Source organism: Macrobrachium nipponense, chromosome 17 (assembly GCF_015104395.2).
Source record: "Macrobrachium nipponense isolate FS-2020 chromosome 17, ASM1510439v2, whole genome shotgun sequence".
NCBI lineage: Eukaryota > Metazoa > Arthropoda > Malacostraca > Decapoda > Palaemonidae > Macrobrachium > Macrobrachium nipponense.
The window spans coordinates 30971329-30988828 of record NC_087210.1 but is presented as its reverse complement, the minus strand read 5'-3'; the positions used below and the strand labels follow the sequence as shown (position 1 = coordinate 30988828).

Below are 17500 nucleotides of genomic sequence, written 5' to 3'. Positions count from 1 at the left end.
TTGTGTAAACTATGCTCAACGTTTCTAATGTATATGTTTGAAAGAAGTGGTTGTGTAAACTACGCACAACTAATTTCAGTATGTTTTTATTTCAGAGCTATGTTTTCTGCGATTAGTGTTTTTGGATCTTAGTGGCAATCGAGTAACTACCCTACCTACAGAATTACGCTTCATGTCTTCTCTTGTGACCCTTGCACTTGACAATAATCCTCTTCAACAACCTCCAGCAAATGTAAGTAGTATTTTTTAAATACTTCACTAAATTATAATTTTAAACAGCTTTCATTGAAAGAAATAATTTTACTATACAGTGTCCCCCCCAATATTCATGGGGAATAGGTACCAGATACCCTCCACCACCCCGGGGATAGCTAGAACCCGTGAATAGTTGAAACCCCCTATTAAAAATGCTGAAAACTGCCTATTTTGTTAGGTAAAACTCAAGAAAAACCCACTAAAGATGTTTATACTTTTTTTTTTTTTTTTTTTTTTTTTTTTTTTGTGATGAAATTAATAAAAAACCACATTTGTTCTCTCTGGATTATTTCCCTGCATTATGGGCAGAAAATCCACCTATTTGTGGTATATATTTATGAGAAATATCCACAAATTTTTATTTTTTTATTTTTTTTTCAAATCAATTTTATCATTAAATGCACTTTTTGTGATAAAACTATTAAAAAAAAAGGTATAAAAATTTTATGGGTTGTTCTTGAGTTTTAACAAACTAAATAGGAGGGTTAAAGCATTTTTATGGGGTTCCAACTATTCGTTGGTGGGGGGGTGTCTGGTACGCAACCTCCGCGATTATGTGGGGAACAACTGTATTTCTTATAGAAAAATACCGGCAAGAGGCGAATTTTCCGTGAATATAATAGGGGTATATGTTCCATAGAGAAATCCGTGAATACTTGAGTCCGCAAATCCAGAGTTCGCAAATACGGGGGTTCACTGTATTACATATCATTCATGTAAGTTGTTTCTTATCTTTTAATGTAGATTAAAAAAGATAGATTTGCTTTTAGATAAACTTTTCTGTTAATTATTTTAGCTCTGTACCCGAGGGCGTGTCCACATTTTTAAGTGGCTTGAGATGACTGCAGCCAAAGAAGACAAGAAACGAGGGGTCCTTTCTGAATCCGAATTCCGTAAACTACGTAAGCCTTCATCCTGTACAGATTTCAGGTGAGTTTGTGTAATATTATTTTCGGTTTTTTTTACTAACAATTTATGTAAGCAAGCCATATATTGTTATCATGAGAATATTTAGGTTTACGTATTTATTTATTGATTTATTTTGAAGGTACCTAGGTGCAATAGATATGGTTGGTTATGTTTTGAGAATTGAACTGTCATAAGATGTTTCAGAGTAAACATTGAATGGATTTATAATTAAGCACTGATTGCTCTGTTTACATGGTTTTATAAAAGTCTTTGAATTAATTCAGTTTAGTTTAAGGTGATGATGTTACACTGGTAGCCCCTTTATAATAAATTTTCTTATTGAAATGTGCATGTAAATATTTAATTTGTTTGATTTAAGTATTGGGCACAGTACTATTGATATAGCCTTACTCAGTTTTTTTTACTGGTGAGCAGAGTTTCCTTTTTAGGTTGTTTGGTAATTATTGGGGGAGATCAGAAGCAAAGTACAGACAGTATTACTGAGGTTTTTAACTTAATAAACCTTGGTGCCTTCATTTTATCACTTAGGTTTTGAGGTTTTTAGTGTTTAACTAATGAGCTGAATATGATTTTATATGCTGTTTTGACTTTGTTTTTACTAAAATCATATTTGCAATGCTTTTGTATATATCTCACCTGCTAACAAACTGCTTGTAATACACTGACTTGTAAATTTTAATCTTACTGCTGTTTTGGCATTACTCATATCTGAACTTTTAGTAAATTCTTAATAACTGTTACTGGGATACAGTACTATGTTGTACTGTATTGTAGTGCAGTATAGTGAGGTACTCAAAGGTGAAGCATTTCAGCAGGTTAATATTTTGGTAGCACTGAAATCCTAAGAATAGTTATCAGCAAATAGTTATCAGCAAGTATCTTGTACCGTAGTATTAGTTTGTAATATAACCTACTGAAATTGGATATCAAGTGTCCCTCAATTTTAGGGAAGTTGAAGAACCTCCATCAGAAGTCAACAAGACATATTTAGAGGAAGTGGGATCTGCGTCCCCCAAGAGAGGGTGGTCTGTCCCCCTCGTGCGTAGTGTTGGGGCCATGGTAGTTGTAGTTATAGTTGCCTATGTAAGTTTTGATGGCATGGGTGTGGGGTTTGTATGTGCTAAAGCTTACAAGGTAAAGATTAAATGCTCCTAACATGCAATCTTGTAGGCTTAAATCAGGATGACACTTTTATGTTTATCCTGTGAGAACATAGCCAGTGAATTTGTTCTTGATAATGCTTTCTTTTATGGATTTCAAGATACTGTACTTAGAAGTAACAAACACTGTTACTGCAACGAGTGTATGGTACAGTATGTGACATGCTGTGCTGTTATTGCAACCCTTTTCTTTTATTCTAACACCCAAATCATGGCACGACTAATATTAGTTGATTGGATGCCTTTGACTGAACTTTTACTTTAAAAAACTTTCTTCTTGGGATGGACATTATGTGCTGCTTAACTATCCATTTTTCTGTGATGTAGCGTTGCTGGAGTTCCTTATGTTACTCTTGGAATAGATCATCCAGAACCTAAATTTTCCTAGAATTTTTCACCTTTTTTGCTTCCTGTTGTTTGATTCCTAGAAGTAATCAGTTATCTCTCATTAACTGCTGAATTAATTATAATTTTAGTAACTAATACTTAAATTAAAATACTGTGCCATAATGATAATTTATATAAGATACAGGTATTATGTCTTGATTTGAAATCAAAATAAATTAAATGTACTTTCTAACAAATTTGTTGAAATCAAAACTATTACATTTTCTTTCTAACTTTTGATTGATACAGTTTTAACTACACATATAAACAGCAGCTAATATTTAACTATACACCATGAATTATAAAGAATCGTTAATGTCATAGGTATGTTAATCACTGGTGTTATCGTGCCATCTAAATTTATAGTACTCACTACTACTTGGAAGTTATTCAGTGTATGGTATGTACTTATGTATTTTGCTCATTTCAGGTTTGTCAATGGGTTATTTGACCCTCGCCACAAACGTAGTACTATGGATAGTGGGTACAGTACAAGTGAAAATGGTGACCAGAGATGGTCGCAGGAGAGTCAAGAGGTATGCTACTCTGATAACTGTTTTGTGTGTTGGTGGGCATTTCAAAACTTTAGTAAAACATTATTGTGGTGTTATTACAATTGCAGTCCCACTATTGATGATTCCCTTGTAATTTCTGTTCATAACATCAGACAGTTTACTTTGTGGGTTTAAAAATATCTCTGTATTTTGATAAAAAAAAATTATTTTTTTTGTGAAATGAACAGGCTTTTTAACATTCAGAAATATTTTTTTCACTCAGAGCCTGGAATATGAAGATCCTCGCAAGTTTGCTGTCATGGTAGCAGCATGTACTAAGGAACAAAGACAAGAGCGAGGCCGAAGTGGTGGTCCCTCGTCATCTCGTCCAGTCAGTGGTCTTACAAATGGTGGAACAAGTGCAGGGGTAAATGTTGCACAGGGAGCAAATGGTTCAGCTTATGGCACGCCACACAATTTAGATAATTCCACGAGTGGTTTGTCAACGCCTAGCACACTCAGTCCTGGTGAAGGGTTTGCTGGTAGTTTAGAAGATGAATTCAACAAGGTAATTAGATATTTGTTTAGTGCACGGCCAACTTTCACTGCTGTTGACTTATTTTCTCTATACAACTTGGATGGTGTTTTGCTGCTGAACCTAATTTATCCACAAATGTTATATGTGATGACTCCATCATTCATAGTCAATATGATTATATCTTTTTAATTTATTTCTTGTATTTGCAGGCCATGAAACTCAGACAAGACTACGAAAACGTTTATAATCACGATAATTCCCCAGTCAAAGAATCCCAAAGGTATGTTTTTGTATTCATTTTGAAATTAAATAGAGGAAGTAGAAGAATCTCCATGGACTTTCAGATTACTATTTGTAGTATTTTCCACATGAATAAGAACTAAAGATTTTCTGTCTTCTACTCTTTCCTGGAGGTTTCTTGTTACATGCATATTACTGAAAGGGCTTTGATTTGGAAAAGTAAGTAATGTGACTTCAATAAACTTTATTTATACATATAAGACCGTCTCTGATACCTCAATAAGACTGTTTCTGGATCTCCTTAGCTAGCAGAGACTACAAACTATTAGATATAAAAAGAGAATTATTGTAATAGTTATTATCTTCAAGGCCTCGTAGGGTGTAGGTAGGAAAGTGCTGATTTTTACATATTTAGAATTTTGGGCAGTTCACTAACATTCACAAATTTCTGCTTATTCTTCGCTGGCTCTCCGTTCTTGTGCGTTTTGCTGATAATTAATACTGAATAATGTTGTACCGAAAAATGCTTCAGCCTGTGTGTGTATGAATGAATGCCATAGTATATGATATCTTGAGTAATAGCATGGATTACTTAATGTTGTCAGAAGTATTTCATACATCTTTTACACTGGTTTCTTTATATCTATTTTAACAGAGGTCTATTTCTGTGTTTCCGTCTTGTAATAATTTATTTAGAAGTGTATAGCCATATTATTTTCACATCATGTTAAGGATATTGTACATGAAATTGCATGCATATTCTATAGTTCTGCTTTGAAGTATATACTGATTGTAACTAGATACATGTAGTATTGTCATGATGATTTATAGTTACTCTTATGTAAACTGCCTTTTGATATCAAGCTAATACAGTACTGACAACTGCTTTACCAATAGAAGCCCTTTACTTTTATTCAGAAATAGAATTCTTGGGGAACTCATGATATAGAATTGAAATTACTGTGTAAAGGAAAGTACCATTGCTATGCAGAAAGAACAGTAGAGATACATAATTTAGTAGTCCTTTAAGAAATGTCACCATTGAAATGGTAATCTTAATGTTTATTTCTGCGTGTTGTGAAAATTTCCAGAGTTGAAATTTATTGAGAGGGAATTAATGTGGCATAATTGATACTATTAATGGAAATTTATAGAGAGGGAATTAATATGGCATAATTGATATTATTAATGCAATAAGTCAATCAAATTTTCTTAACATTGATTGTTGTGTCTGAGGGTTGAATGTCTATTTGGTTATTTGATGAGATTATATCTTCTATGGTATTTGTTTTTATGAAGAGGCTTTTTATAGAAAAAAGTGAAACTTGTTACAGAAGAAAAAATCCTTTGGAACTGGTGCCAAATTAGTCATCAGCCGACAAGTTTAGTTCATCAAGACAGTCTGTTTAGAGTTAGAGCTCCCTCCTCACTTAGGCTTAGGAAATCAAACTTGAGATAGACAACCTAGGTAGAGGTTCTGCTTTATGTAGTGGGATTTGGTTGTAGGTTAATTGGTTATAAAATATATATAATTAAAAGTGATATCCCTTGACATATAATAGTTTCCAGATTGCTGATGTAATGACTGTTTTCTGACATTTTTGTGACTAGCCCGGTGTGTGATATAGTTGCTAGCCGATATTTTATGGGATAATGAGAAATATCCTCTGCCATATTTGTAGAATGTAAGTTGTTGAGTTTGGTAAAAGAAAATTCAGTATTTTGAAGGAGATTTTTCGTGATTCTTCATTGTACATTTTTTCTTAAGAGATTGTTGTACAGGCCCATTATTATGAATTATTTGGCTACTTAATGAACTCTTTAGTCAGCATTTTAGTCTCCTCATCTTTTCCTTTATCTGTTACTTCATATTTTTTGACAAAACACTATGAACATTTTTGAATCCTTGAAAATTAAGTTAGCTTATCTTTCAACTACAGTAATGGTAGTTGTATGTAAAAGTTTTACTATATAATTCTGAACTTTGAAGTACGTAATTGTGAATTTTGCACTACTTCCCCATGAATTTGAAGATAGAGATGCAAATAGGCATTGCAGTGCATTTTTTATAGACCAAATGATGAAGCACTGTACTTCAGTCAATGATTATACATTTATTTTCCTCAGAACTTTGAGACACCTGTATACCATTCCCATTCTCGATGGTGGCAGTTTATTGGGCTATGGAGAGAGTTTTTTTTTTTTTATAGACAGCCATATTCCACCTTCTCCCATTCCACATATGTGCAGCTTAGTAAACTGGGTCAAACAGATAATCTGAACAGGTGAACCCATGTGATTTGGTTCATTATGGAGGTTATTTTTTATTAAACTCTAAGGCAGTGCTCTGTAATCCTGCTCTGTTAATGACATTATTTTTTATTAATGACTATTTATGATCATTTATTTCCCTAAAAATAGTGGAGATGCTATTCAGTTAGGTTATTTACACAAAAAACCTAATCTTCATGTCGCTGTAGTTGTATATTATTCAGTATTTTGAAACACTTTGTTAATTTTCCTGCTAAGAGTCTATGTTCTGATCATCATTATGATTAGTAACCCTTTTGGGTTCCCCATCCTGACCTCCAAATCCTTTCTCATTCCACCTATGTAAGGATTTCTGTAAGTCATAGGATATTCTGTAAGGACCAGGAGGTGGTTTTTTTTTTTACACAAATCCTACGGTTCTTATTATCATTGAAAATAAACCTATAGCTGTTATTAATAAAACTTTTGGCAAGATATTCCAACTACAACATAAGGAACTTTATTACCAGACTCTAATGAGTATCTCTGACAACCGTGAATCATGAAATCCTGAAACGTTCTTGCCATGAGAGTGGTGGTCATGCTGGGATATTACTGGGGAAGGCGCAATAATCCCACAGCCAGATCTGACATAATTAGCTAAGTACCTTTGAACACAAAGAAGATTATATATTGTTTCGTGTTTCGTGTCCTGTACTTTATTTCCAAACCCTATGGGTATCCGGAATAAAAGTAGTTAATAACCTACGACTATACTTCAGACCAAAAATTGGTGGTATGCTTTGTTGGGACTTATACATTAGGAGCAAAGCCATATCTCATTTTTAAGAAAATTGAAATTGATGATATCTTCTGTTTCATTTGTATTAAAAAGAAATTTTTCTGTTAACGGCAGTGTGGACATTAGATTATTGCTATGAGAGTTGGGAGCAAGGAAGTTGTAAAGAAATTACCTGTAAACATAGCTATAGTAATTGGAGACGGTGTACTCCATTACTATGTTATAGGTTTGCCAGTATAGAATCTCTTAAATGCATGTGAAATGCAAAATGTGCTTTTAGCATTTAATTTCATAACTTGACTGATTCTTTCTATTGCAAGATCAATGTGGAATACACCACCAGGTTTGATCATGTGGTCAAAGAGCTCTTGAATGTTTATTATTATAAATTCCAGGAAATTCATTGATATATTGATGAATATGCAGCCAAATTTTTGTTTGTGGTTTATCCATGGCCAGAAGTCAGTTGTATAGATTACTGTAAGGATCTCAGTATTACTGTCTCGTACTGATGAAATGCCCATTTTAGTTTTATTGGAGCAGTTTCACTTTGGAAAATAGCAAGAATTTACCAATTTCTTTTTCTTAACTTAATGCCAAGGTTTAGAGACACCATGTTAAGAATTGTGTATAGTAAGAGCACTCTTGCAATAGTGCACATTTTTCTGAGCATAGTTTAGAAATAGAAACTGCTATTATTTTTAAGGGGTTTTTATGAACCGGCATTCCATGCAAAGGAAATATATATATTTTTAATTAGAATATTAAAACTTATTTGTAAACGAAAGTTTCTTCGAAGTTTAAGGCATACATTTATTTTATAATAATAGAAGGAAGTCTGAAATAAAGAAAACAAATAGAAATAAAGAAAAAAAATTGATCACTGAGCTGCAGACGAATAAAAGATTAACTACTATTAACTGTAAGTTTACTTTCAACCATGATGATACCCATAGGAGAAAGCCACAGTAGGTCCTGCCAAGAGAGTTAGAGACTGCTTTGAAAAAGGGATTTTGATCTGAATAAGGTAGCTAAAAGGAAAGTTGATCAAAAAGATAGTAGGAGTGTAGTTAGGGCATGAAGTTAGTAGGAAATGATTTAATTGATTTCAAAATGCCAAAACATTACAGTATATGACTCTAGGGACATGGAAATTAGGAGGTTAGTTGAAGGGACTTTGTTAGATAGCATTCCACAATAGTCGGAAATAACTCTATATATGAATGAGCTGTCATGAACAAAAAGAATGTAATTAAAGGAGCAGGATGATGTATCATATTCAGGAATTGAATAGAAACATTCTTTAATGAACCGACTCCCAGGGGCTTACTGTACATCCACAAACAAATTATTCATTTGACTTCGTTTCATTTGCTGGTGCTCTTGTGGTTTGGGTGGGAAATATTAGTAAATGTATAAACAGAAGCAGCCTCTTAATTATGTATCACCATGTTCGAGAGTGGGATTAGTCTCAGAACAAGACTTTTATTATTTTTTGTCAAGAACACAGCAATAAATGTAACGGTAACACCATTGTCTGTGTATTCATTCCTAACAGACGAAAGAAAGAAATGATGGTTTATAATGTTGATGTACAAAAAGAATAATATTTGGCATATATTGTTGTTACAGAGTTCTTGTTTGATGAGGAGAAATTTGGTTACAGTAAATAACCATTTTTGGGTGAAACTAATAAATTTTTGTAGTTTTATCAATAGGGTACCATTACATATTATTTTACTAAGAGTGATTTTCTCATTTTAAAGATATTGAATAGGAACATATGAGTAATATTTCAAAGACACTCATGATAGTTCTTAATTGAAAAGTCAGGTTTGAAGTAGGTAGTTAAAGAAGTTGAATGGATATTTTGGAGGAGAACGAAGGGATTGGATGAAAAAGGGTGGTGCTGTGGGCCAAAGGGATGCTGCAAAATATATATTAACACTTCTAACAATTTGCTGTGCAAAGCACAGTAATCAGGACATGAGAAAATTTGAGAAACTGGGATATATAATAGGTGAGGGCTTATAGTGCATATACAGCGATCTTTTTACAATAACCTACTTTTCTTTGATTTGGAATGATATACTATTGCCTTAGTCTTGCCTAGAACTTGTTAATGTGTTTCTTGATTTGTCACTTGAATCACTTAATCCTACCTGCACACTTACACTTAATGAATGCATGTTTCCCCCTTTTTAATTCTTACCTACAGTTGTTCTTTTCCTCCCTCTAAACTGCAGTAACACTAGTCAGCACATTTATGACCATAACTAATTATTGTACAATGTTTTTTGGTTTACAGGTACATTACAGTATAGATGTGTAACATTTTTAATGTAACCACAAAATGGTTTTGCTTTTTAATCCTAATCATCTAATAGATCAGTTCCTAATTTTAGTCTAGTTTGCTTTATTCAGATAGAATAAACTTGTTTTTAGCATTCTTATGTTTTTATTATTATTTTGTTGAGACCTTGATTTAGGCGATGTTGTCATATCTCCCATGAAAAGTATCTACAGTATATATTTTAGCCTTTTCATTGGAAAAAGCTGAGGAGCGTGTGTGTGCATGAGTGCATGCTGATTGTGTGGCCATCGGTTGTGTTTCAGCGTCAGTGGTGCTATTTGGAATGCTGGGAGTGGCAGCCACAGCAGCAGCAGCAGCAACAGCAGCAACCACAGCAACAGCAGCAATGGGGGCATCTCCCTCCGCCACCCTCCAGAGCCCCCTCATCCCCCTAACCATGATCCTGGAGGGGGCTTTATTCCCCCTAACCATCCCTCTTCCTCCCATAATCCCCGAATCCACGTTCCTACCTACAGGTTGGTGTCCCAGCCTTGCTTCTCAGCCTCATCCAGGGAAATATTTACTATATATACAGCCTTTATTATTGTTTGTATGTAGCCAAGAGAGAGGAAGAGAATGCCTTCATTATAAGACAGTCCTTTACAGCATTTATTGTGCATTATTGTACTTTATCTGTATATATACAAGTGAATCCACAGTCAGGCTTGCTCCTCAGATGTTCTTGCGTGTGCTTCCAGATGCACTGTTTGCTGAATTACTTGTGCCTCTGTTTCATCTGTGTTTTCCCATTGCACCATTATTATCCTTTTTATTTATTTATATTTTTTGCATAATCATTTTTATTCTCCTCCTCCTCTCAGCAGCTTTTGTATGTAGGTTTAATGTGCTTTTGCAACTGGTATCTTTTGGGGTAATGCTAATAAATAACCCAAGTATAACCAGTTACAAGCTATAGCTTAGCTTCCATTGGTGAATCTATGAATAAATGAATAAATAATTGAAAAATTAAAGAAACAAATAAATAAACAAATAAAAATAACTGTTTATATTTCCAAAGTAATTACACAAATTACTAAGCTTTTAGGTTTTGGGGTATTTTTTTAACTTGATTTAGGAAAAACCAGTAGAAATTTCATGACTGGAGTACATAAGAGTACAGTGGGGTAATTAGCTTTCAAGTCTGTATTATTAGGAAGTGTTTATTTATTTATGTTAAAAGATGGGATCTTTGCAGGTATATAGGCTAATGTCATCTTATTTCCATATGTAATATAAAAGTTAAGTATCTTTAGTAAATGAGTACTAGATAGAATTATTATTTTAGGTTTTATATACTCTTTAAGTAGAATACTAATTTAGTTCCTGAATTTTAGTTTTTTGCAAAAATGTAATCACATTATTCTCATATCTGGTGGCTTTGCTTAACTAGAATTGCACAGCCCCCTGTTAGTTAATTGTATCATTGCATAATAATTAGAAAAGTTGGAAGTGCGTGTGCCAATGGGAGTCTTTGGTATGTAAGTCAAGTATCTAAGAAGAGCATTAGTAATTACATTGTTATCATTAATATTCTGATACAGTATAGTATATTCTCTGTGATAGAACATCACAAACAACTTTTTCTGAAATATGTATCCTTTTAATAGATGATAACATACCTAAAGAGATAAAAGCATATAATGAGTAGCATAACAAAAGTAGTTATTGTAAAGATATTGCAGAAACTTTCAGTAATATCCATCTTTAAGGTAATACCTTTCCCTCAGAGGATATCTTGGATAAAGTATTGGTAGTGCTCTGAATAAAATGGTAATTAATGTCATGGTATTGCATTTAGTTTTGAAGAGTTTCTGTTGGTAATTGATTGTAATACATTGATAAATAAGAGATTAAGAGAGCCAGACGGGGAATGGATTTATGTGGACTGTCCTGTTAAAATACTACCATTTAACCTTTAAACACCTCTTAGTATTAGGTAGTAGTATTCTGTCAATCTGATTTAGAGAATTCTGCTTCAGTAGTGAATCTGTTGAAAAAGAAAAGAACATGTTTAATACGTATAGTTTGCTACTGGCCAAAAATCCAACTTTTCATTTTTTTGTTCATATAATTTCAGTTAAAATTGCTCATGATGTAGTGGCTCAGATTTTTATATATTGTAAGGCTTAGGAATATGTTTAATTGACAAAGTAGCTAATTTTAGTAAGACAGTATCCCAATGATGATGCCAGTACCTGTACCTGCTTTCTCAGAGAGTATGTTGAAGCAAAGTTGCAAAGGCGAGCTTTAGAAAACAACAACATTTATAGACGTCAAGGTGATGGAAGTGCTCCGGTATCTGAAAATGGTACCCATAGTCACAGATCTGTAGAAAATTTAACGCATCGAACTGATGTACCTTCCTATCCGAGGCCAAATCCGATGGGAGCATCCAAACCTCCGTGTAATGGGGTATGTATGCTATTTTTCTGGGTATGTTTTTATTTAATTTGGTGTACTACACATCAATACTGGTTTGAGGATGTAAAAGGTCCAGATTTCTTTACTGTAATATTTATTTGCACTTATTCAAGTTCAACTTTTTATGATTGTCCAGACCACTGTGTTTGTGTTATGGAGGTGATAACTAGGTTTTTATATTTGTGCAGGCCATTGCTGTAGATCACACTTTTTCTAAATGTAACAAATGTAATACATTTATTTTTCTTATACAGTAAAGATTTTTGTCTGATCTTTTTTCCATTACGAACCTGAAATTAAAACTGCATTGAGATTCATAGTTTAGTACTGCATGTGTAGCTGCAAGTGAGACAGTAGCTTTAGGCCATATCAAAAGCAATATACTATATTAGCAACATGGTGGCTGTGTATGTTATAAGATTTAGATGGCTTGTGATCATTATGCAGCTTTACTATTGCCTTGAATTGTAGTTTTGAATTTTATGCAACTTTGAACTGCTTTAAAAAAAATACGTATTGGAAACTGCTTTACATATAATAATAAAGATGTAGTTGTGGTCAACTTTTGAAGGCCTTAAAATAAGATGGAAAGGAGTTTTACAGCAACACTCAATTTGACTAAAAATTTGAGAAGTACTGTCTATGCCAGGGTATAATGTGACCTTTTAACCTAAAAAAAATCTCCCTCAGTAAGGGGGGTCATCTTTTACGCCGAGTATAAAACGCAAACCTTAATCCTGCTGAGATTGTTAATATCGATAGTTCTGTCAATAGTTAACTACCGTCTCAACTATTGACTGTAATTAAAATGACTGTAATAACAGTAAAAACCATAGTTAATCAATACCAACACAATTATCAATACTGTAAATGAAAGAACTGTAATTACAGTAATTATCTTAGGTAATTACCATAATTATATGCCAGGATGAGCAATAATATTAGACAATTTTCTTATTAATACCCATTATGCAGTGCCATTTTAACTTTGATAGATAATTTGAAGTTACCAATTGGGGTAGTCTGACTTTCCTGTTTACAAAACACAGCTGTGTTCTTAGTTCTCAGTTGTGCTTGACTTGTAAGCTTTGTTTACTAAAGGCCAATATTTCCCTGGTAGTATTTTATAATCAAACTAAAGGGCTTTGTAATATCAATAGTTCCCCAGATATCCTTAATATTTGGGTTTTTTCCAGTTTTAAAGGAATATGTACATTCATGCAGATCCACTTCCAACAGGTATTACTCAGCCAATAGTGACGTCACAGGTGTTGAGCATTTTCATCATGTTTATATTTTTCCTAATGGAATACAAAAGTATTTTTTTTTAGTGATGAGCTTTGCCAAAGGTTTTAAAATCTCGAAGGTACTGATTTTATGCATATTTGGTACGATAATTTCAATCATTGATTTTATTTATGTACTAACTAACCTACATCAGCTGATAGTACGTATTATTTAATTTAATAGATTGGGGATGGTCTTATACGACAAACATACCTCTAAACCTGCATTTTTACATGAAAAAATGGGGGTTCCTTTATACGCCGGCATAATATATGGTATATTTTACTTTGGATCATGGATTGGACCTAATGTACTCTTAATGGAATTAAAATATTTTTTCCAAAGAAAATCTGGTCATATTACTTGCCATTACAGTTAGGCTAAATTTATTTTAATGAAACTACATTCTCAGCAGAATATTTTGATATTATAAAACAAGTTTCTTTAAAAATTGGAATTACAAAGTATCAACATACTTTGTAGGTCAATAAGAAGTAATGAATTGTTAGCATTTTTGCATGCCATACTGCTGTTTGCAGATGTGACCTTGGTTTTCATAACAAGTTTAAATGATTCTCAACAAATTTTGAGTAGTAATTCTCTACAAATTTTATGGCATCTGTGTTAGTAATTGTGTTTCGTGCACCGAGAGTTTATACCTCACACCGTATGAGTAACCAAAATAAGCAGTTACTGAGTTAAGTAAATTTAATTGAGATAACTCTTGCAGACTGTAGAATAGTTGCATGTATATATATATATATATATATACAGGCAGTCCCCGGGTTACGACAGGTTCGGCTTACGACGTTCCGAGGTTAAGGCGCTTCTCAATTATATTCATCAGACATTATTTCCAGGGTTACGATGCCTACAACGCTGATGTGGCAGATAAAATATGACACCAAAAATGCAAAATAATCAATATTTGAAGTTTTTTTTTTTTTTTTGATGAAAAATGTAATAAGAAAGCAGTTTACATAGTTTTCAATGCACCGAAAGCATTAAAACTAAGGTTTTCTCAGGATTTTTGACGATGTTCCGCCTTATGACGATTTTTGACTTACGACGCGTCTCAAGAATGGGAAACCCCCGTCGTAACCCTGCGACTGCATATATATATATATCATATATATATATATATATATATATATATATATATATATATAATAATATATATTACTATATACACATTATATATATACATTATATATATATATATACTATATATCTATATTATATATATATTCATATCGTATATATATATATTATTATATATATATAATAATCATATATATATATCTAATATATAATATATATTAATATATATAATTTATATAATATATATATATAATATTATATTATATATATCTATATATATATTATATAATATAATATATATCATATATACTCTATAGATTATATATATACCACATACATATACACAGACCAGACAGGACATATAGATATATAGATAGATTATATATATATACGTATATATATATATATATATATAATATATATAGATATAGAATATATAATAGGATATATATATAGATATATATATGGATATATCTATGTTATACTATATATATATATATAATATCTATATATATATATATCTATCTATCTCTCTATCTCTCTATTCTCTATCTCTCTATCTATGATATATATTATACATATATATATATCGATAGATAGAATAATAAATATATATATATATCTATATATATATATATATATATATATTATATATATATGATATATTAGATATATAATAGATATATTATATATACTATAGATATAATATATATAGATAGATATATAGAGATATATAGTATAATATATATATATATATATATATATATATATATATATATATATATCATATATATGATATATATATATATATATATATATATATATATATATATATATATATATATATATATATAAATATACATATATATATATATATATATATATATATATATATATATATATATAATATATATATATATATATATATATATATATCTATATATATATATATATAGTATTATATATATATATATATCATATATATATATATATATCTATCTTATCTATATATATAATATATATACATAGATAGAGAGATAGAGAGATAGAGAGTAATATATATATATATATATATATATATATATATATATATATATATATATATATATATATATATATATATATATATATACTATATGTGTTTGTGTATGTATAACTGAATCACAAAAAAATGGAACTTGATGAATACAGGCAGCCCCCCATTCAACAGTGGGGGTTTCCGTTCTCGGATGATGCTGGTAACGGAAAATCGCTGCTAACCGTAAATCGGCGATAACAGCACTAAAAACCTGCTTAACGTTGCCGTTAACTAGAGATCGGAGCTGCTGTTAACTATACTCGTTTTTTTTTCATCTGTCCATCCGCCTGAGGTGTTTTTGTATGGTAACACTGCGTCCCGGTCTTTAGATAGTTACATTCAGCTTACATTCAACGATTATAATATCCTATTTCGAATATTAACGGTGTAATTCTGCAATACAGTAAATTATTTAAAACACTTTTCAGTTACAAATGTACACCCAGATATCCTTTTATTTACCTAAAACTTACAATTAGCGTAACTATCTAAAGCCCGGGACGCAGTGTTACCATACAAAAACACCAGAGGCGGATGGACAGATGAAAAAAAACAGAGTATAGAGATTGGCGCTGCAAACCGGATATTGGTCCTGCTAATCAGATATTGGCACAGAAAATGCTGTTAACCGATTCCGCCAATAATGTGGGTCTGCCTGTATATGAAGGAAAGAGAAACGATGGAGTTCTGCCAGGCCTTTCAACTTCTTCTCTTGTACTTAGCTGACTGAAGAAATATAAAAATACATTTACAAAGATAGCTCATATAAATGACTGATGGGGATTACAAAGGAAAAACTATTTACCTGGAATCCTACACAACTGAAGAATTAGTAGACCTACCAAAAAAGGGTTAAGATATGTTACAAAAGATTAGGTTCAACAGCTCAAAAGCAGGAACAAGACATTTAAAAGATTATGAAAAGGGAATGACAACCAAAAATGTTATATAATTAGAACTCGATAACTCTTCATTTGGTAAACAACAACAATTTTTGCAGTGTGAACATTTAACAAAAATTAAAATTGATAATACATGCATAGAAAAAATATATTAAAAATAACTAATTTGTAAATAAGCCAGTGATTTTATCTTTTAGGACATTTATGAATATTTTACCAGTGTACAGGGGTCAAATACTAATATATCCCAGGAAGTAAGTTGTATATTAATGGTTTCTAAAAGATTTTGTGAAGTGAAATCTTTCGATCTGGCAGCCACTAAACTTTCAGTCCACTATCCTTAAATGAATGAAAACATATTACATGTTTGGACCCCTGTAATAGTAAAATGTTCAAGAATGACCTTCTAAAAGATAAAATCACTGACTTAAATACAAATTAGTTACCTTATATATATATATATTTTTATGTATTTTTTTAATATTTTTTTTTTAAATGTTCACCTCTGAAAAATTGTTATTGTTTATCAAATGGAGAGTTATTGAGTATTTTTATGTATAAAATTTTTATTGGTCAGTCACATAATTTTGTATAACCTTCAGTCTTGTATATTACTCAACTTTTAAATAAATAATCAAGCACATGTAAAATAGAGAGAGAGAGAACAACTTGACATCTTTATTTTTGATGAAAAAACAAAGTTTACAACCCAAAAGAGAGAGCAAGAAGACATTTGAGATCTCCAAGCATGTGAGAATATATGTAACACACACACACACACACACACACACTTTCCCTTTGGTTGAGGGAAAGGGAGACCAGTTATAAACAGTTATGACAAAATTTACTTTATACTCTAAATATTTTTTAAATACTGGTTCACTGTGAATATGAACATTATATTTGAGATGAAATTTGATATCAGTAGAGATAAAATATTCTCTCTCCTAGAGTTATCGTATGTGTGGTAATTATGTTAGTCAACTAAATAAAAAAAAAGTGCTAAATGATGACGTCAACATAGGGCTGAAATGCCACATGCAGATATAAACACAAACACACAGTACACAAGTAAAGCATTTGTCAAATGAAAAATCATTAATTTCAGTAAATTAATTACTTTATAGTAGCATTCTCAAAATGAATTGGCTTTTGATGCAATATTATTGAGAAATGCCATGTGAAGTAAAGATGTAAACAGTGTTGTTTTACATGCAAATATTACGCACACACTCACACCCACACATGCAAAGTTTCCATGATAATTGAAAAGAGAAATCAGTTATTATAATAAAACATGTT

At 31.6% G+C, this 17500-nt stretch overlaps 1 protein-coding gene across 5 annotated transcripts in view; it reads left to right on the top strand.

The window, feature by feature from the left end:
- Positions 1–17500, top strand: part of LOC135196163 (DISP complex protein LRCH3-like) — a 333559-nt gene that overhangs the window by 264736 nt on the left and 51323 nt on the right. For 4 of the 5 annotated variants that reach the window (XM_064222740.1, XM_064222738.1, XM_064222737.1 and 1 more), the window contains exons 4-10: positions 96–232; positions 1052–1185; positions 3163–3268; positions 3510–3794; positions 3974–4044; positions 9673–9885; positions 11623–11821. In XM_064222740.1, the coding sequence (XP_064078810.1) occupies positions 96–232; positions 1052–1185; positions 3163–3268; positions 3510–3794; positions 3974–4044; positions 9673–9885; positions 11623–11821 (1145 nt within the window). The remainder of the gene's footprint in view (positions 1–95; positions 233–1051; positions 1186–3162; positions 3269–3509; positions 3795–3973; positions 4045–9672; positions 9886–11622; positions 11822–17500) is intronic. The other variant, XM_064222739.1, reaches the window with a different exon arrangement.